General features: G+C 38.2%; 1 protein-coding gene across 1 annotated transcript in view; it reads left to right on the forward strand.

Annotated features, from left to right (window-relative positions):
- wdr95 (WD40 repeat domain 95) overlaps nt 1–20,431 on the forward strand; it is a 120,821-nt gene extending 100,390 nt beyond the window's left edge. The window contains exons 23-30 of the mRNA XM_039745733.1: nt 6,926–7,018; nt 8,745–8,803; nt 10,375–10,516; nt 12,918–12,957; nt 15,459–15,547; nt 17,457–17,635; nt 19,402–19,505; nt 19,830–20,431. Of these exons, the coding sequence (XP_039601667.1) occupies nt 6,926–7,018; nt 8,745–8,803; nt 10,375–10,516; nt 12,918–12,957; nt 15,459–15,547; nt 17,457–17,635; nt 19,402–19,505; nt 19,830–20,019 (896 nt within the window). The 3' untranslated portion in view covers nt 20,020–20,431. The remainder of the gene's footprint in view (nt 1–6,925; nt 7,019–8,744; nt 8,804–10,374; nt 10,517–12,917; nt 12,958–15,458; nt 15,548–17,456; nt 17,636–19,401; nt 19,506–19,829) is intronic.
- The last annotated feature ends 1,068 nt before the right edge of the window (nt 20,432–21,499 follow it).

Consider the following 21,499-nt stretch of genomic DNA (forward strand, 5'->3'; position numbering starts at 1 on the left):
TGGAAAATGGCAAAAATAACAACAATAGGCCTTTACAGACTTGAGTGCAAAACAGAACTGAGGCAAAATGGAAATGATGGCGGCTATACAGAAAGAGGTGGGTTTGGAAGCGGAAATTATGTCATAGGGAGGCAGGTTCTGAGGGACCAGAGATGGAAGTGAAGGCCTAACGAGACAGGTTCTGAGGGACTGGATGTGGAAATTACTTTTATAGTAGCCGGGTCATAGGGACTAGAAGTGGAAGTGGCATTTTTATGAGGTAGGTTCCTCTGATGGTAAACTGAGAGAAAGAGGAGAAAGAGTTAGAATACAGCGCCATCTCCCTGTCCGGTGGAGAAACACATTTATTCAAGCCTGTAAACTGTCTCCCATGCATACATGTGTGACACTAGACAAGAAGTGCCATGATCTGGGAGGTGATGAAGAACTTAATGGTTCCTCTAATAGAGTTTCAGAAGTCCTCTGCTTAGATGCGCTCTATCAGTCAGGTGTTTATCGCAGAGCGGATAGACAGAACCCACTCCAACATAAAAGGCATATGACATCTGGCTTGGAGTTTGCCAAATGGCATTTAAGGATTCTTTGATCTGATGAGACAATATTTAAATGTTTGGGTAGAATTTCAAGCACTGTGTATGGTGAAGACCAGGCACTGTTTATCAACTGCCCAATACCATCCTATGGTAAAGTATTATATGGTAGTCCAATAGGCACAATGCATAGAAAGTTTTCCATATTCAACTTATACGACCGACATTATAAAATACCAAAAATTGTACAGTAAAATCAAGCCTCGACTTATCCGTGGTAGAACTTTTATGCGAGTATATATGGTACATTGACCCAAAGCGTACATCCAAGACAGTGCTGCAGTGCCTTTGTGACAAGTCTCTGACTGTCCATGAGTGACCTATCCAAAGCCCAGACTTAAAAACCATACAATATGAGTAGAGAGACCAGAGGATAACAGATGACAGCTCATTGTAAGCTCTTAAAACCCTAACTGCATTGTAGCTCCGTTTGTTGAGGGTTTCCATATAGTTCAAGGTAGTTTAAATGCAGCTACCAGACAAGCATTCCAGCACTAGTTTGACTTGCCATACATAAAAAAAACTCCATAGTTCAATTGCCTTCTTTTTAAAGATTTTATTGAAATTCAAAGGCAAACAGTTCACACAAAAAATGAGAGAAAAAAGTTGATAATGCATACAGAAAATGGGAAAAGGGAAACTTATGGTGTTCTGCTTGAGGATTAAATATCTAGATCTGGAATGTTATCTGTTTCTAATTAAAATCACTAAAAAATATATACAAAAAGAAAGTTATATGTCCTTAATGCATAATTCTTTGTAGCTTCAGCCTATAGGGGGTTAAACTGAATCTTCCATGATCTCAGTATGTTAAAGTACATTATATTCAAGTTCAAAAACTAAGTAAACTAAGGTAAATTTACCATTAACAACAACAACAACATTTATTTCTATAGCACATTTTCATACAAACAGTAGCTCAAAGTGCTTTACATATTAAAGAATAGAAAAATGAAAGACACAATTATAAAACAAAATAAATCAACATTAACATCGAATAAGAGTAAGGTTCAATGGCCAGGGGACAGAAAAACAAAAACTCCAGACGGCTGGAGAAAAATAAAATCTGTAGGGATTCCAGACCATGAGACCCCCAGTCCCCTCTGGGCATTCTACCTAACATAAATGAAACAGTCCTCTTTGGATTTAGGATTCTCACGGAAGGGCTTGATGATGATGATGGTCACGTAGACTTCTTCCTTTTAATCCGTCCATCATTGTTGGAGCATCATGAAGCTTTGAGTAGGTGGAGGTGGCGCAGGCCACCACCACAAAGAAACCGGAAAAAGAAACAGAAAAGAGAGTAGGGGTCAGTATCGATTTTAGAGCCACCATGAATAGTTATTTTGATGAAATTGAACATATAGAGTATCAGGATTAAGTTAAATTAAGATTAAAATGAAGTTATAAAAAGGCCATGTTAAAGTAATGTGTTTTCAGCAGTGTTTTAAAGTGCTCTACTGTATCAGCCTGGCGAATTCCTATTGGCAGGCTATTCCAGATTTTAGGTGCATAGCAGCAGAAGGCCGCCTCACCACTTCTTTTAAGTTTTGTTCTTGGAATTCTAAGGAGACACTCATTTGAGGATCTGAGGTTACGATTTGGAATATAAGGTGTCAGACATTCCGATATATAAGATGGGGCGAGATTATTTAAGGCTTTATAAACCATAAGCAGAATTTTAAAGTCAATTCTGAATGACACAGGTAACCAGTGTAGTGACATAAACTGGTGTGATGTGTTCTGATTTTCTTTTCCTAGTTAGGATTCTAGCAGCTGCATTCTGCACTAGTTGCAAACGATTTATATCTTTTGGGTAGTCCTGAGAGGAGTGCATTACAGTAATCTAGTCGACTGAAAACAAACGCGTGAACTAATTTCTCAGCATCTTTCAGTGATATAAGAGGTCTAACTTTACTTATGTTTCTTAAGTGAAAAAATGCTGTCCTAATGATCTGATTAATATGTGATTTAAAATTCAGATTACAGTCAACAATCACCCCTAAGCTTTTTACCTCCGTCTTGACTTTTAATCCTAATGTATCCAGTTTATTTCTAATAGCCTCATTGTATCCATTATTGCTGATCACTAAAATTTCAGTTTTCTTTATTTAACTTGAGAAAATTACTATTCATCCATTCTGAGATACAAGTCAGACATTGTGTTAGTGAATCAATAGAATCAGGGTCATCAGGTGCTATTGATAAGTACAGCTGTGTGTCATCAGCATAGCTGTGGTAGCTCACGTTGTGCCCTGAGATAATCTGACCTAACGGAAGCATGTAGATTGAGAATAACAGCGGACCCAGGATAGAGCCTTGTGGAACACCATATTGGATATCATGTGTCTTGAGTTGTAATTCCCACAACTAACAAAATATTTTCTCCCTGTCAGGTAGGATTCAAACCAATTTAAGACACTGCCAGAGAGGCCCACCCATTGACTAAGGCGATTTCTAAGAATGTTGTGATCAATGGTGTCAAATGCAGCACTCAGATCTAAGAGGATGAGAACAGATAAATGGCCTCTGTCTGCATTTACCCGCAAGTCATTTACTACTTTAACGAGTGCAGTTTCTGTGCTGTGATTTGTTCTAAAACCGACTGAAATTTATCAAGAATAGCATGTTTATTTAGGTGGTCATTTAACTGCATAATGACTGCCTTCTCCAGAACTTTACTTAAGAAGGCAGGTTAGAGATGGGTCTAAAATTTTCAAGAGCTGAGGGTCAAGATTATGTTTCTTAAGTAGGGGTTTAACTACAGCAGTCTTAAGACAGTCTGGGAAGACCCCAGTATCTAGTGACGAATTTACTATGTCAAGAACATTATCAATTAGCACGCCTGATACTTCTTTGAAAAACCTTGTTGGTATCGGGTCAAGGACGAGGTGGAGGGTTTTAATTGAGAGATTATTTTTTTAAATCAGGTAAATCTATCCTAGTGAAAGAGTTTAATTTGTTTATAACAGGATGTTGGGGTTTAGGGGATCCTTAGTGTTGGGGAGATATACTATGTTATTTCTAATATCATTAATTTTTGATTGAAAATACAGCGACAGCCTCACAGGTTTCACTGGAAGCACTTAGGAGGCATTCCTTTGAGCTACCTGGGTTTAGTAGGTGATCAATTGTTGAAAATAAGACTCTGGGATTACTAGCATTGTTATTTATAATCTTGAGAAATAGCAGCGTCTCTCAAGACGGACAGTGTTATTGTATTCTGTTATTTTGACTTTTAATATTTATGGTGGATAGTAAGTTTAGTCTTCCTCCATTGACGCTCAGCTCTCGGCATGTTCTCTTTAAATCAGACACTCTTTGGGTCTTCCATGGTATACCAATGCTAGAAGATTTTTTCACTGTCTTTTCAGGTGCAACTATGTCAACAGCAGCTCTCACTTTAGAATTAAATCTTTCCACCTTACTATTTACATTGTCCTCGCTATTATAGCTGGCACTATAAACGGACTGATTGCTTAAAATGTTTGTAAGTTTTAAAGCTGCTGCGAATCAAAGAAGCGTTTTTAACAATATGCTTCTCATGAGTGTTTTTTATCATTATTTCTATATTAAAAAGTAGAAGAAAATGGTCTGATAGACCAATATCAATGATCTGTTTTATATCAACTTTCAGTCCTTTAGTAATCACTAAGTCTAATGTATGACCTGCTTTATGTGTAGGCTGATTTATGAGTTGTCTCAAATCAAAAGAATCCAGGAGGTTTATAAATTCTTTTACTTTTAGATCACACTGATTATCTATATGAAAATTAAAGTCGCCAACTATTAGGAGTGTGTCATAGTTAGTAATTAAAATTGACATTAAGTCAGAGAATTCCTCAAAAAACGACACGTTATATTTAGGAGGTCTATACACGGATAATACTAGAACCTGAGAATCTCCATGATAACAACGGCGAGATACTCAAAGGACTTGAACTTACCAAAACTGACATCTTTACATTTTAATCGGCTCGAGTAAATGTTAGCCAGTCCGCCCCCCCTTTTTCCCTGGCGGTTTGCATGAGTAAAACTGTAATCCGGAGGCGCAGATTCGATTAAAACTGCCGATTATTAACATTAACATAAAAGATTTGGCTCCTACACACATCTTATTTAGTTTTTGGGCGCACTTTCTTTTTGTATCGGAAGTGAAAATGCATGCCTTTATTTTCAGGAAGAGTGGGGCACATTCTAAATAATGCGCTATAGTCCCCTTCACTGGTGGTGTAAAAGAAGATATCAGAGTTAATTAAAACAGTAGAAAGCCAAATTTGGTAACTGTTTCCCATGACATAATATGATGTGCACTGCAGAGGAGTGGTATGCAGGGGTGTCATCGACGAAGGAAGCCATTGCTAAAACCCATGCACAAAAAAGCTAGTTAAGCATTTCCCAGGGGCCATTTTGACAAAAGTGAAGACAATTGAGACTTTATACTTTGGAGTGATGAGACAAAAGTAAATCTTGTTGGGATTGATGGCATCCAAATTGTATGACTTTACAAGGGTAAGGAATTCCATGAAGAATGTGTGGCATTCATAGTAATATATTGTGCTGGCAGTGTTCTTCTGTGGGGTATATGATAATTTCATGTGTTGGGGAATTGCACTTCATTAATTACATCATGAATTCACAGATGTACTACCATCTCTCTGTTCCCTGGGTTACTGGGCAGTTCTGAAACGACAGGTTGATCATCATTCATCATCTAGCATCCTTGCTCTGAAATAGCTGTTTCTCCAAGAATGGAGAAAGATGGTTATGGAAATATATTGCCTACTTGTTCAATCCATGTCTAGAAGAGTTTGTGCTCTTCTTAACATCATAGAGGCCATACAAAATATTAGATTTGGTGGAATTTGTTGTAGAGTGTATTCATTTTATCAACACCTCATCTAAATAAAATCCATTATTTTCTTATCCAAATGTTGTTGGTGACCAAGCTTTTAAGATGTTAATAAAACAAATCTATATATATAATTCACTAAGGCAAGACACCCATGGAAAGCACGCCGGAAGGGGCGTGGATTCACTAAGCCGCCAATCAAGTAAGACATCTATGGCGCCCGCAGGAAGGAGCCACGCCGGAGGTGAATCGCCATATGCAGCGTGTAAAACGGTTTGCGAGGGGTATCCCATGGGATCCTTAAAACAATCCTTTACAACTGAGGTTAAAACACAATGAAGTAAGCAGTCTTTAAAAATCGAGTTTTCGGTTACGACGCACGACCACGTGCAACATAGCAAACTGTTTTACATGCTACATACAGCAATTCGCATCCGCGACAAACATGCGTCTTCTTAGATGCTCCTGCGGGAACACAGAAAGTCTATGTGACTCACAGGTGCATCTGGACTGTGCAAAGATGACAACGACTCAAGTGACGAGTTGGAGGTGGGCACATGAGTGATGGTGCTCCGCCAGTTTTCAGTCACGGACGATTGTGTGTTGGTTCGTTCCGTGCATTGTTACAATGTGGCTTTTCTTGCTGATTTATTACATTACCGTTTTTTCAAATGTTCATTTTCTCCCTGTGCTTAAAAATCATTAAAAAACCGGCCTGATTATGCGGCGTATGGTACGCCGCGGGTTGGCTAGTGTTTTAATAAAGCTCAGTTTTGTCAAAATGCTTCTAATTGTTGTGAAGTTCACTGAGAAATGAACAAAAAAAGTAAATTTTCAAAGGGGGTGTTCTCATTTACGCTAAGTACTGTATGCGATGGCCACATAATAAATGAAGTATAAATACAAACATGGACCATGTTCGAGCACTGTGTCTTAACATCTTTGGAATATCTTTCAGAGGTTTAGTGTTGGGCTTTTTACATTCTTGGACTATGGTTTACATGATATCGATTTAACACTTTGTTTTACAATTTTGAATACCTTTGCCTTTGTTTCTTTGCCTGGCTGTCCCATGGTGAGATGTCAAAGCAGCCATTTTTCCCAATTAATGGAAGCCAGGTTCCCTCTGATCTCTGTTAGAATTGCTGTTGCTTGTTTGCTCATAACACACCTTGTTTCTGCGTATTTTGCTTATTTTTATTTGAAGCTAGGCAGAATAAAACAGGTGCCATCCTTTGCAGGCTCTGCAATAAGACCTCTGTCTTCACTCCAGGAATACTTTGCACAATATGCTGCTTTCTTTTTTGTGTCAACCTTGTTACTAATTCGAACTAACTGACTCAATGGCATGTTTAGAGCCCCTGACTTGATGTGTTTTCTTTTCTCCACATGGCTTGATTCATCATGATTCACATAGTTAATCTAAATCAATCCTAAGCTCATTCTGAATGGGAACCTGATATTTTTTTTTCATTTTTGTAAGGTATTGACAAAAGTGTTTCTAAAGTGATCTTCTTGAAGAGTTGTGCTAAGAAGAATGAATCTACTTCATCCCTTGTTTCTAGTGGGCCACAAGGTGGGACACACTTTTTGATGCTTGTAATGGTTTAATAGTTGAACACCTGCACCATAGATCTGAGCAAAAAATAGCAACAGTTGAAAATGTGTGTTTTTACAATGTGTGTTTTTACAAGAACAAAAAGCAGCACATCATGTGGTATTGCTGATTAAAATACTGTGACCTTTGCTTTACATAATACCTTGTAATATTTTCCATTTTCCTAAAGTGATATAACACTAGAATTACCAGAGCCTATGAGAAAACTCGTAAATCCAGCCCACCTTAAATCCATTCGCACCTCTCCGTCAGCATCTTTTGTCCAGTAAATGTGCCGATTAAGACAAGCAGCAACCAGCCGGCTATTGCATCCCAAAAACGTTCACAAAATTCTACCAGCTCATGGCCTTGTTTGATTATCTGGGAGTGAATGAACTGCTGGAGTTTTAGAGTGGAACTAATAGATCGTTATTTGGAACACATGCATTTCATGTGTGTTCTGTTTCTAAAGTAATCTGTGTAAACACATTGTTAAAACAGAAACTTTTTCATATTTTAGTAATAAATGTTACAAAATGTAGGCATAAACTATAGAATGTGTGAAGCCTGAAGTCCAAAGATCAAATTAACACTTTCACAAAAGGTTCAAGAACAACACAACAGCTTCTGTGGAGTAGCGGTAAGCTTTGCTGACTTGTAATCAACAGTCCCCGGTTCGATCCTGACTGTCTCCTGTATTTGCTGTTTGCAGTAGTGAACTGCTCTTATTGATAATATTACACAGTACACACATACATTTGGTTTGCGTCTGTAACAGACCGTGTACATTTATAGTACTGTACTTGTAAAAGTTACCTTTTTTTTCACTTTTATTCTCTCAGTCACGATCACCATACATACTGCCACCCTAGGGATCTGACGCTGTTAGTTTTTATTTGAAACTGGGAATAACTGTAGATGCAAGTAGTGTTTTGAGGCAATGGAACTGGACATTTTCTGATCTGGAGGGTGTGAGACTTGCCCAGACACCACCAGTCGGAGATCACATCTTTATAAAAAGACACAAGTTTATTCACCACAAATAATCACAGGTTTCAGTCCCAAACACCACACAAAGCACTCAGCAATAATCCCCACAATGAACTTCTTTATATCTCAGTCCTTAGCTGCCTCTACTGTCCTCCTGGGAGCTTTGTCCTGCTCCCATTCCCAACCCAAGCTCCCAGCCTTTTATTCCCGCCCGGATGTGCTCCAGGTGGTGGGTGACGTTCTTCTGGCAGCACTTCCTGGTGTGGCAAAAGACCTTTTAAACATTTCCTTTAGTGTTTTTTTATAGTTTGTGTATATCTAAACTAATGCTGTTAAAAGTTTGGGAGTAATATTTATTGTTGAGAAACACAGACATCTCCTGCAACCCATAGCTTCTAGAGAAGGAATAGAAAGATTGAGAAATATAGATGTTTTCACCCTGATTCAGACTCAGATATAAATAAATAGTATATGTACATTATTTTATTGTCTTCCTTTATTTTCTCACCATAGACATTGAAAATCGTTAAAGCACTCCTTTTTTTTAAAAATAATTTCCCTTGGAAATAATAAAGTTTCCTGATTCTGATTTTCTGATTCTGAAAATCATTAGTGTAAATTTTGGTTACTAAATGACCTTGCTGATTATCAGTCCTTAATAGGTATTATTTAATTATAATCTATGTTCTACATTAAATTGCTTTGTTTTCAAAAGGATACATCAATTTCTGGAACTTGATGAATGGAGGAAAACTCATGGGTACATTTCAAGCGGTAAGTTTCCCGATGGTTGAGACTATTCATGGTTCTTTGATGTATCTCTGCAGTCATCCGGTCAACAGTTATTCTTCACACACTGCTGCCATCCCTCATTCAGTCTCCACTAGGTTATCCTTTTTATAGTGTATATATCTTTTTTATATTACATTCAAATTATTTTTCAGTTTACAAAAGTTTATTCCTATACACTACTCGTTCCTCAAGACATAATTAATGACATAATATTTACATAACCATAATAAATCTATTAAAATTAATAGTAAGAGAGAGGTTCAGAGTTTTGGGCTAAAATTTGGTTATTTCAACACATCAAGCAGCAAAAGCTTAGCTATTCAACATCATGTTACGAGGAAAGATGACTAAGGCTGTCAGTTCATTGCCTGCTACAATGGCCCTATTGTTCTGGATAGAAGTGGGTCTAGGCCATCAAGTACATGAGTGACCATTAATCCTTTCATTCTCCACATATTTTTAATTGACATGCCTCCACAAAGAAATACAATAATATGATTATAACAAAATTAAAGTTTAATGCTGGGCAAGTTCACTTTTTGGGTAAGGTCATGATGCCACTAGGACAAGCACCCACAGTGTGTGTATAAATGTATATATCATTTAAATAAAACTAGAGTTGTATGACTTGATGTCTCAAATGTGGGGGAGGAAGACTGTACATGTGTGCGTGAGTGAGTATGCCATGAGAAAGACTGTTGCCCTCTTCAGACGTTGTTTCATGCTGTGTGATTAATGCTGCCTGGATATGCTCCTATAGTTGGATTAAAAAAAATTAGGAATACACATGAACTGTTAAACTTCATAAACACAAACCACAAATATGCCAAGATAGGATATGCCAGTTATTGAAGCTCAAAAACGAAGCAGTGAACCAAGGCTGCCTTCCAGGCTCAGAGCTGGCGTAGATTCAGGTGTGACAGGCTGCTTGAACTGCCTCTGCTACTGTGGAGTCAGGATTCTCAAAATCTGCTGCCACTGCTACAGCTAATATAAGGCAAACTATATTAAAGTGACACCAACAAGCTTTCTGTTTGTATTCAGAATACATACTGTCAAGGTTTGTCTAGCTTTAAATTAAATAAACCTGGTTTGTTTTACTTACAGTTCCAATGCTGCTTATTTATGCTAGAATATGTTTAGGTTAATAATAAATCATTTTTTTAGATAGATAGATTTCCCCAGGGGGAAATCTGGCTTTTTGCAGAAGCTCTTTAAATAAGTATATGCCTAAATCGGCAAGTAAATAAACACAATTAAGTTTGACCATACACCAGAATGACTGTAAAGCAAGAAAAGTCAAAAGAACGAAAAGTTCTGACTTGGCTATCACAGTCCAGTCAGATATTATGCAGATATGGCATTTCTTAAAAAGGAAAAACTATTATGACATGTTTATGACATTTTCAAAGTAGAGTTATATAATTGTTTAATAAACCTGTTCTACAAAGCAAAGATATTTTAAGTAATTTTTTCAGCAAGTAGGAATAAACAAACTTGCTCCTGCTGACTAAATGTGAACGGTTACTGGAAATTATTTTTTGTTTTTCCAGTCTAGATTTAAATTAAACATTACCAGTATTGCTGTGTCAGCCGACAACTTATTCCTGTATGCAGCTGACCAAGCTGGCTATGTGTATGTCTATAATATTCAACAGTATGCTCTTCTTGGACCTGAACAAGAATCACCAAAAAGTAAGAAATTTAATTTAATATTTCTGTAAATACTGTATGTCAATATAATGGGCCCAGTGATGGACTGGTATTCTTCATCTGTGACGCCAAGTTGGAGCTGAAAATGTTATGGTACAGTATGTTATGTCAATATATTTATATTGATTTTTTATTAAGCTTGAATTTATAAAAGCTAGCCTCCTTTTTAAAATATATGCAAATTTAATAAACACAATGAAAATTAGTAATTTTTATAATGTCCATTATGTACAATACTAAAGCAATCAAAAACATAATGTCATGGAGCCAAAATTGAATTTTAAGGAGAGTTTAAAAGTACATCTATGAAAATAGCATGCATAACATCCTCCAGTTAATGGAGGTTTAATGGGGGTTTAGAGTCCCAGCAGCGTTTGGTGCAAGGCAGAAATCAAACATGGACAAATCAACAGTTCGTCACAGGCCCAATCTTATTCATACCAAGCCAATTTTTAATCTACTGTACAGAAGGTTAAGCTGTCCTGAACATCTTTTAAATGTGTGAATAAAATTAGAAAATCAAAGACAAATCCATGGAGAAACAGATAGGACCTGCAAAATCCACATAAACAGCAGCCTGCTGCAAGATTTGAATCCAGGAGAAGAGGTATGGGATGTTTCCATACTTAAAAAAACAGGAGTAGAGAGACAATATTTTGGCTGCTCAAAAGGAGAAATGGTACTTTTAAAAATGTGTTTCCTGAGTATCATAAGATATTTTCCCCATGGTTAATTACCATTGAAAACTTTCCTCAATATTTTAGAACTGAAAATTGTTATTTAAACATGTTGTTTGTGTATAATAGTTGATTAACTATTGTGATAACAGTACATTAATATCAACATACATTAGAACAATGTAGACAAATACAGGCCATTCAAACCAACAAAGTTCGCCAGTCCTATCTGCTTAATTCTTTTAAAAAAACATCAAGTCTAGTTTTGAAAGTCCCTAAAGTCCTACTGTCCACCGCACTTCTTGGTAGCTTATTCCATGTGTCTATGGTTCTCTGTGTAAAGAAAAAGTTCTTAATGTTTGAGCGAAATTTACCCTTATGTTTCCAACAGTCTTGATCCACTGGACTAATTCCCTTCATAATTTTAAACACTTCAATCATGTCACCTCTTCATCTTCTTTTGTTTAAACTGTAAAGGCTCAGCTCTTTTAATCTTTCCACATAATTCATCCCCCGTAGCTCTGGAATCAGCCTAGTCGCTCTTCTATGGACTTTTTCTAGTGCCGCTATGTCCTTTTTGTAGCCTGGTGACCAAAACTGTACACAGTACACCAGATGAGGCCTCACCAGCGTGTTATAATGTTTAAGCATATCTTCCTTGGACTTGTACTCTAAACATCATTCTACCTGTTATATAATCTAATATCCTGTTAGCCTTTTTAATGGCTTCTGAACACTGTCTGGAAATTGAGAGTGTAGAGTCCACTACGACTCTTAAATCCTTCTCATAAGGTGTACTTTCAGTTTTCAGGCCTCTCATTGTGTATTCAAATCTAACATTTTTACTTCTTATGTGTAATAATTTACATTTACTGACATGAAATTTAATTTGCTACAAATCTGCCTGAGCCTGTATAGGGTAAAGGGAGTAAAACCTGTAAAGGGTGCATGAATTTGCACATCTCAGTATTTTCGAGTAATTACTATCATCATGAATGATTTTGATTACTTACATATAATATGATTTAGCACTGAACAAAGAATGTAAAAATTTTTGAATGATCATTTGAATTTCTTCTTTTGGTGTTGAGTATTTTATGTTGTTTAACATTATCCATTTGAGAATTGCACTGTTTGACAAGCTAACATTTTAATATGTTCATTTTTTGCGATTTTTTATGCAATTATTTGGCTGGCATTTTATCATTTCTGGTTCTGCCAGTCTAATACATAGTAAAGGCAATGATTACTGGAGGCTGTCTCCTTCCTTGGCCATTCTTCTTCTCTCCAGTCTTGTAATAGTTCCTTCAATGCTGCTCCAGTGACCTTTTCTCTGCCATGTCCACTACCCACACACGCACACCACTCACTCTGCCATCTCCAACAGCCAATCCAATCCAGGATCCTTTCTCAGATGTACTGGTGGTTACATACACAAGCCAATGTGTTTACGCTGAGGAGGGTCTTATAAGTGTTGTTCTTTAAGTGCTTGATCATCTCTTCCTCTCTTTCATTTCTCATTCCCCTTGTGACAACATCTCTCTCCTCTCTCTCTCTTCAGTCTATTGGCCTCACTAGAATTTTTTTGCCAAAAACTCCATTGAATAATACATTTAAAAAGAACACATTTTTTGGATTATCTGAGCTTTATATGTTTTGCTGTTACTATGATTAATTAGTAATTGTTACATTGCTTTTTTTTAAAGTGGTGAATTATTGGAGAGCACATCTCAGCAATGTTACCAGGTAAGTAATTGTGATCTTCTGAATTGATTTGATTATAAAACATGGCTCAGATTTGGTTGTAAATTTAGTCAATCCTCAGTTCCACTCACTATTTTGCATTTTTGACTCTATGGTAAGTTCAGATGCTCCTAAATTAGCATTCATTAATACTGTGTGTAATCCTGGGAAAGTAGCATTATATGTTACTTAATTTTTTTTTTTTATTAAATAAGTGGAAAGCTGTAATAACGCTAATCACACCAGACATATAAAGGGGGTAAAGTGACTTGGAAATTGGTATTGACTGTCCTGTACTGAAAATATATTAACAGTATAAAGACAAATGGGCAAAATAAAGAAAATACAGTGTGTTATTAATATGTGGGTTGTGTTTCTACCAAGTTGCATTAAATGGTGTGTACTATATCGTAAAATAGTATAATTCCTTGCTTGGGTAACATCTGTCTGGGGTTTGCATGTTGTCTTCTTCCCTGCATACATATTTATTTATCTCCACTGTCCAAAGACATATAGCAAATATGCGGTAAATTATCCAGTATGTGTGAGGGTGAGTGTGTACATGAAAATGAAAGCCATTCAGAGGATTGTTTTCTGACTTTGTCCATTGCTTCTGGAATAGGCTCTGCCTCTCTGTATCTATCAGCTCATATCAAAGATGTGTGGACCATGTGATTCAGTTACTCCAGGTCAGGTCAGGTCGGTTGGGGGGCATGCACTGGTACAGTGTGTTGCCGCACCCACTACACAATGAAACAACTCAGGATCCCGGTTTGCAACCCCCCAGGCATACACACGGTCCAGTCCTACCCTCCGGAAATGACCCTTCATCTGCCGCAGCCGGGTGTTACGTGGGCGTCCCCTTGGCCTGGTCCAGCCACTCGGGTCCACAACAATGAGGATCTTATGAGCCAAATCTCCCTCGGGGAAACACGCCACATGGCCGTAGTGCCGTAACTGACGCTTCCTCACAATGCAGGTAATGTGCCTCATTCGGGACTCCATGAGCAATCGCACATTCGACACAAAGTCAAACCAACGGTACCCAAGGATTTTACGGAGAGACACAGTACCAAAGTACTTGGACAACTTGGACAATTACTCCAAGCTTTTAAAATCTTAGATTACTGAATTTATTATTTAAGTATTTGACAGGAGTATTAAAATAATCTTCTGGCAGTGCATCTTTCCCTTTGTTGACCATTTTGACCAGCAGGATTCATCAAATTTTAATAATAATACGCCTCAATGAACAGTTGTCAGTAATCCATACCGATTCTTTTTGGTCTTGCACATACTGTATGTACATTTTATCTTTGGTTGAATCTGTTGTTTTAATTGAACATAGTGGACTAATGTCAGCATAAAGAGTTGAGAGTCACTAGTGGTGTTAGTTAAAGGCAGATTTGAGCAAGTAAAAGTCAATGACCTGAAAAAGTACAGGTTGTGCTGCTAGCTACAGGTCAGAAACACAAATCAGACAAAAACATCTTAAAACAAAAGTGCTAAATGAAAATTGTAATCAAAGTATACAAGAGAAAAGACTCAAAACATATAAGAAAATGAGCAAAAAGACAACAAATAACCATTGAGTAGGAAGTGTCTGCCCCAATCCCGCTAAACTACTAAAGTAATGAAGTACAAATGAGCGAGGTAATAAGTGGCATCATCTGATAATGGGGATGAGTACAATGCATGGCCATGTGCAGTTAGCACATGTAAAACTAAAAACTAGTTATGTTTAAAAAAAATGCTGATAAATAAATGTTGTTTTAACTTTTATTTAAAATTTCAATGAAAAACAGTGAGTGATTTCAGTATAAGGAGGTTTCTCATAAAACGTTCATTACAGATATTCTGTATAAGTGCTTTAAAGCAGATCCAGTAAGAGTAATAAGAGAAATTTTGTAACATAACGTTCTCAGATCAGCTTAATCCAGCATTGTCCACAAGACAGGAACAATAAAAAATACATCCAAAGTCAAATGGGACCAGTTTAGAACAGCCAGTTCACCAAACAAACATCAGCTATACAGTATGTAGTCAAACAAGGTGCTCTAATCCCAGAATTTGTATAAGTTTTATAACAAACTGCATAGTTTAGCGCAGTAACTAATAGTACACATAAGCTACAGAAAGACATGGTTTAATTAGCACCTTTCTACCATATTTACCTCGATTGTGAATACAATGAAGCTCACACTAGGAGGGCTGGATGGATGAATACTAATGCTGTAGAGTCATATGTGCTTTCTGGCCAGTACCACATTAGTTTGTTCATTTTAGTTATCTATGAGTGGCTATAAAATGTAGGATCAAGTGTTATTTATTATTGTAAGAACGGACATATAATAAAATAACATTATTGGTGGTGACTAAATTATACAGCCGGTTAAATTACTGTATTATGTAGCTATCAGCTCCACAATCTTTTAATGCATCTTTGCTGTGTGTGTGTTACAATTCACACATTTTTTGTTCATTTCTACTTATGCTGTTTACAGTCTGGAGATTATAGATGAAGACAAAATAATACTCAGCAGCTCAACGGACTGTACTGTGCGTCTCTGGAGCACGGATGGAGAGTTTATAGGTAATTCCATTTTTTTTTTAATTAAAAGTATCGCCTACCCTTAAAGGACTTCAACTTTATAAAAGACTGTTGATCAAATAAAATACTGCTAGAATAGACTTTAGCTTGCTTGACAATGTACTTGGAATAAGTGGGCTATGGCAGTGGCTTCTCAGATCTTGCAGTTTTTAAAACACCTTTTCTTATCATTCCTAAATTCCTTCATCCACTTTAAAAAAACAATTTGTGTAAACTTTAGAGTTGCATTAGTAACAAACTCTGCGGTGGGCTGGCACCCTGCCCGGGGTTTGTTTCCTGCCTTGTGCCCTGTGTTGACTGGGATTGGTTGCAGAAGACCCCCGTGACCCTGTAGTTAGGATATAGCGGGTTTGGATAATGGATGGATGGATAGTAACAAATGTAGCAGGGTTTCCTATTCCTAGCAAAAGACTTTGTCTCTTCACATAGGATTTGTAATTGTTCTTAGGCCATCTGTGAGACAAAATGCTAATTATTCAGTGCAGAGATGACTCTGTGAAAGTGTGGCATCATTGTCTAGAAAGGGTTTTCGTAATAGAAATTTGGCCCAATTTCCATTTACACAGCTCAAAAACACACTACACACACGTTGCACACATACCACCATCATCAAGTCCTTCCAAGAGAACCCTAAATACAAAGATGACTGTTACATTTATGCTGTCATGGAATACCGTGCCATGAACCGGTGGACGTGGTCTTCAGCAATCTTTAGGAAGGTGGCATGTATCAAAGTAACATTCACATGAATGCCAGGACCCATGGTTTCCCAGCAGCACATTACGCAGATCATCATACTGCTTCTGCCACTCTGCTTTGTTCCCATAGTGCATCCTACTGCCATGTCTTCCAAAGCTACATAACACACAGGGCCGTCCACGTGATCTCAAAGAAAATGTGATTCATCAGATCAGACCACATTCTTCCATTGCTCCATAGTCCAGTTCTGACGCTCACATGCCCATTGTAAGCACTTTTGGTGGTAGACATTTCTCAGCACAGGCACTCCGACTGCTCTGTACCCACACAGTCCCATACAGAGCAAGCTGTGATGCAGTTTGTATTCTGATTTCTTTCTCACATGGCTAGCATAAAGGTTTTCTACAATTTGTGCAATGTCGCTCTTCTGTGGGATTGGACCAGACAGGCTAGCCTTTGCATCTCCATCCATCAGTGAGCCTTGGGTGCCCATGATTCTGTTGCTGTTCAAAAGTTATCCTTCCTTCGATAACCTTTGGTAGGCACTAACCACTGCATATCACAAACACTCACAAGACCTGCCATTTTGGAGATGCTCTGGCCCAGACATCTTGGCATTACAGTTTTGCCCATTTCATGGTCACTTAAATCTTTATGCTTGCCCATTCTTTCTGTTTCCAACACATTACTTTCAAGAACTGACTGTTCCTGTACTGCTTAAGATATCCCACCCCCGGACAGGCGCCACTGTAATGAGATAATCAATGTTATTACCTTCACCTGCCCATGGTTTTAATGTAGTGGCCAATTGGTGTGTATGATGAACCTTTTCAGATTTCACACACTTTTTTAAAAGTAATCCATAACAATAGGCTTCAGCTGCTCTTGACCATGGATGCATATTTAAAAAGCTGTTAAGTACATTTAATGCCAGGTTCTGTGGTATAGTGGGTAATAGAATAGTCTGCATTCCACAACTTTTGATTGGCTCAATTCCGACATCCAGCTCTGTATATGACCCTGACTGAATCATTTCAACTGTAAATGAGGAAAAGAAAACGGATGGATGGCTGTACTCTGTATTTGAAAGTGCCTTCCTTGTGATGGTATTAATTATTTAGATATTCTGTATTAAGTTTATTGTTGGATACGAGTCTGTGGGAAACACTCTTGACTCATTTTTTTTTCTAAGGTACTTTTGGTCAACCTGAGCCTTGGAATATTTACACAAAAAATTCTTGGAAGCATCCTGCAATACCTTATGAAATCCTAGTCGATCCATTAAGTATGCCAGTTCATCAAGTACTTCAGGGGGAGAGCAGCGTCCTGGATGTCATTAACAATGGACACAATGACAGTGATGCTACTAAGGTTTGTGACAGGCATTTGTTACTTAACACAAATGTACGGTGGCTTTTTGAAAAGCTTCTGTACTTTTTTTGTTTCCAAGCCATTTATGAGGTAGTTTGCCAAAACTTTCCTGCATTGTAAATGCCAGCCTTGAGGGTCCACACGCTTCTGCTGTTCACCTTCCTGTCACAGGGTCAGTTGCTACCAAGTTGTGAACACAAGTTTGCATCCTTCACTTAGTACTGTGAGATTTCTGTGGGCAAAAGATGTTGTAAGAGCTTTATGTACTATTTAAATAATCAATACCTTACGTCACTAAATGATCTATAAATGGACAGAGATGCTCAAAAATGGCCAGATATGTGTGTCATATGCCAAACGGTCTTGATGACCATCGACATTAACCACTGAAGCATTACAATCAGTATATGCATTCGCCTTTGTGCTCAACCAAAGAACGTTTATTTCTGTTGACATTTCAGAAGCTTGTGGTCTTCCGGTGTTGGTGTAATTAAACAGGGTTACTGCAGTGAGAAGTAATGAATTAGACATTTAAATAAAAATGTGAATACTGAAGTGCAGAAAATAGTGAAAAACTCTTTTTAAAGGCCATTCTTTATTTCAATGGAAAAAATAAAGCAGTGGCAAAAATAAACCTTACCAAATGTTCACTTGCGGGTGGCGCTGCCGCCTTGCACTTAGGAGACCTGGGCCCGTGGTCACTGTCAGGGGGCGCCCTGGTCCCTGGAGAGCCCTGGACCTCAGCACTTCCACCCAGAGTGCTTCCGGGTGCGCAGCTGGCACCTCCGCCACACAGGGCATGTATATAAGGGGCCGCCTCCCTCCATTTGATGGCTGGAGTCGGGTGAGGAGTGGACAAAGTCTTGCTGGAGAGGAGTGGAGGTGGCCTGAAGAAGAGGGGCTTGGACCTTTAGGGTGATTGGTGCTGAGGCACTAGGTTGTGCACTGAACTTGTAAATATATTAGTGTAAATAAATGGGTGTGTTGGGTGACAAAATGATGTCTGTCCGTCTGTGTCCGGGGATCGTTCCACACAGTATACATTTTTATGCATTCAAATTCTGATGTCCTGAGGTGTGAAACTTTTACGTAGTCTTGCAGAAGCAGAATGGAAAGTACTATTATCATTTTCCTGATGGCAGAAGAGAGAAGAGGCCGTGTAACAGGCTGGGAATACTCTTTCTCAGTGTTACTGGCTCTGTCATAGTAGCGGGTGTGGTAAATGTCTTTCAGGGAAGGTAGAAGTGCACCGGTAACCTTCTTAGCTGCTCTCTCTATCCGCTGTAGTGTGTTGCAGTTTGTAACATTACAATTCTTGTACCGGACCGTGATGTAGCGAGACAGCAGACTGTCAATGGTACTCCTATAGAATGTGGGAATGGTTGGTGGGGTGAGGCTCACTCTTTTCAGTCGCCATATAAGTACAGATGTTGCCAAGCCCTCTTGGCTATGGAGGCAGAGTTGAGGGACCAAGAAAGGTCATCCATGTTGTGGACGTCCAGGAACTTGGTGTTTTTGACCCAGCGCCCTCAATGGTGAGAAATGGGTGAGCAGTGCTAGATTTCCTCAAGTCTATTATCATGTTTTGTCTTTTCAACATTGAGAGAGATTATAGCACTTATAAGCAGCCACTCTCACCACGTCCTTCATGTATGCTGAGACATCATTGTCCTTAATGAGTCCTGCCACCGTCATGTGATCTGCAGACATGAATTTAAATTAAATTAAATATATATTTCAATAAAACATTTCTGTTTAAATTGCAGGCTGAACCACAGTTTCTTCAGAAATTTTCTCGTTTGCTCATCAGTGATGAGGATATCAATGAAGAAATTAACAAAGTGCATTACCCACAAGGATGTGGGAAGAGGTAGAGTATACAATTGCCATAGAATATTGGCACAAACTAAGACATGATGGATCTACTCAGCCCAGTTTGCCATTCCAGTGATGTAAGAAGGCCAGCTTATGAAACACCCCCTCACACACTAACTCTTGCCAAGATAATTTAGGGTAAACTGAGTGACAGAAATGCTGGTGGACTGAGAGGAACCTTTCGTTCATCCTGCTTAAAAATTAAAACAGATGTGAACATTTTCATTTCCTTCCATAAAGATCTTTTTTTTAATATTGATATCTATCTAGCTATCTATCTACTCACCTCAGTGTGTGACAATTAATTTTGTATTTCTAGGCTTCGACATGAGATCTACAAGGACATGAATAAACCTCCTAATCATGGTGGTCCAAAGGCATATCACATGCTCAAATACTTTGAGGTGAACGAAGTTCCAAGTTCATACAAGAAACCAGACCTCTCAGCTGCTGGAACTGATCCTTTTTTGTCAAATGACACAGACAACAACTCAAAGGATGTGTTATAAAATCAAATAATACAAAGAACTAAAGCTTCAGCTAAGGTCCATTAATTCAGGAAGTCATGGGTATAAAATAAATAGCTGAATATCATACAACTGGAATGTGAATTTTTAATTTACCGTTAATGTCCTGTGGTTGTATCTGAAGGTTTTTTTTTTTTAACATTCTGTCATTTTCTAAACTGGTGCAGGGTCACAAATGATATCAAAGCCTATCGGGTGAGCATCATATGCAAGGGAAGAGCCAATACTGGATGAGTACTAGGCCAGCATAAGGATCTGCACGTTTAGAATTGCCAATCAACTTGCTCTGAAGAAATATGAATAGCTGGGAGAACTCACATAGACGCAAGTAGAACTTGCAAACTCCAATCATGGTGTCCAGATTTGGGATTAACACCCAGAATACTGGATCTGTAGAGCAAAGCTGCCAACTACTGCACAACAGTTTTGTTTTTTTATAACTAAGAAGATAACTTTTTTTAACATGTGTTTAACAGTGTAATATGTATACACTGCTTCCACATAGTCTTCTTTCCATGATTAGTATCACACTACAGGGCTCAGCATGACTTCAGAGAACATGCCGTATTTAATAAGCTATTTAATCTTTTTGCCTCTATGTGCCTCAGATTGTACCACTGGGAATCACAGGGTGTGACCAAGTATGATTCTCTCACAACTTTTCATTGCCATTTCAAATCTGAAAACGCCACAATGTCTCCTCATTTTGGCAGCCAGTTAAATTGCCGCACACCAGAACGAGTCACAGTCTTTTTCCATTCTGATACGTAACATCAAACCTGAAACACTGAACAGGCGTCTTTGCTGTCTGTAAAGTTCAAACCTCTCCTCTGCTTGCATAGTTCACAACACTTGCTTTTCTTTTTTCCTTGCAGCCATCAACATTCCTCACTGTTTATATGCATTGTACTTCCAGATGAGCTGCCATTGGCTGTTAGCTCTTACAGACACAACTAGTGAGCCGCTACCTGATTCTGTCATAGCAAGTCACTGGGTGTGTCTTAATACAAAACGGGGGGTAACTGGCATACTCTGGGATTGTCTGCAATTCGTTGTGATTTTCTTAGGATTATGTAAATAAAGGCTACGGCTGTAAATCATGTAGTGTGACATCAAGGGTATACATTTAACAATCTTATTAAGAGCATGTGAAACACTGTAAACTGTTAAGCAGTAAAACTTCATTACATCATGATCACTGAGATAGATAAACTTCATTATCTAATTTAGACTCCTTGGCGTTAACCCCTGACGTGACTCGACTTTAGAATTCTGAACAATTATGGTTAACCCCGAGTCAGGTTCGGGGTAGACTCATGGGGCCAGACATGATGTGATTCTCAGAGTACACGACTGGGGACAACCCGATAAAAAGTGTGTAGAGAACAGAAGTGAACTCCTGCACCACAAAGGCTTCACCCACAAGGCCTCGTCCTAAAACACTTGCCCCCGATTCCTCAGT

Source organism: Polypterus senegalus, chromosome 2 (genome assembly GCF_016835505.1).
Source record: "Polypterus senegalus isolate Bchr_013 chromosome 2, ASM1683550v1, whole genome shotgun sequence".
In the NCBI taxonomy this organism is placed as follows: domain Eukaryota; kingdom Metazoa; phylum Chordata; class Cladistia; order Polypteriformes; family Polypteridae; genus Polypterus; species Polypterus senegalus.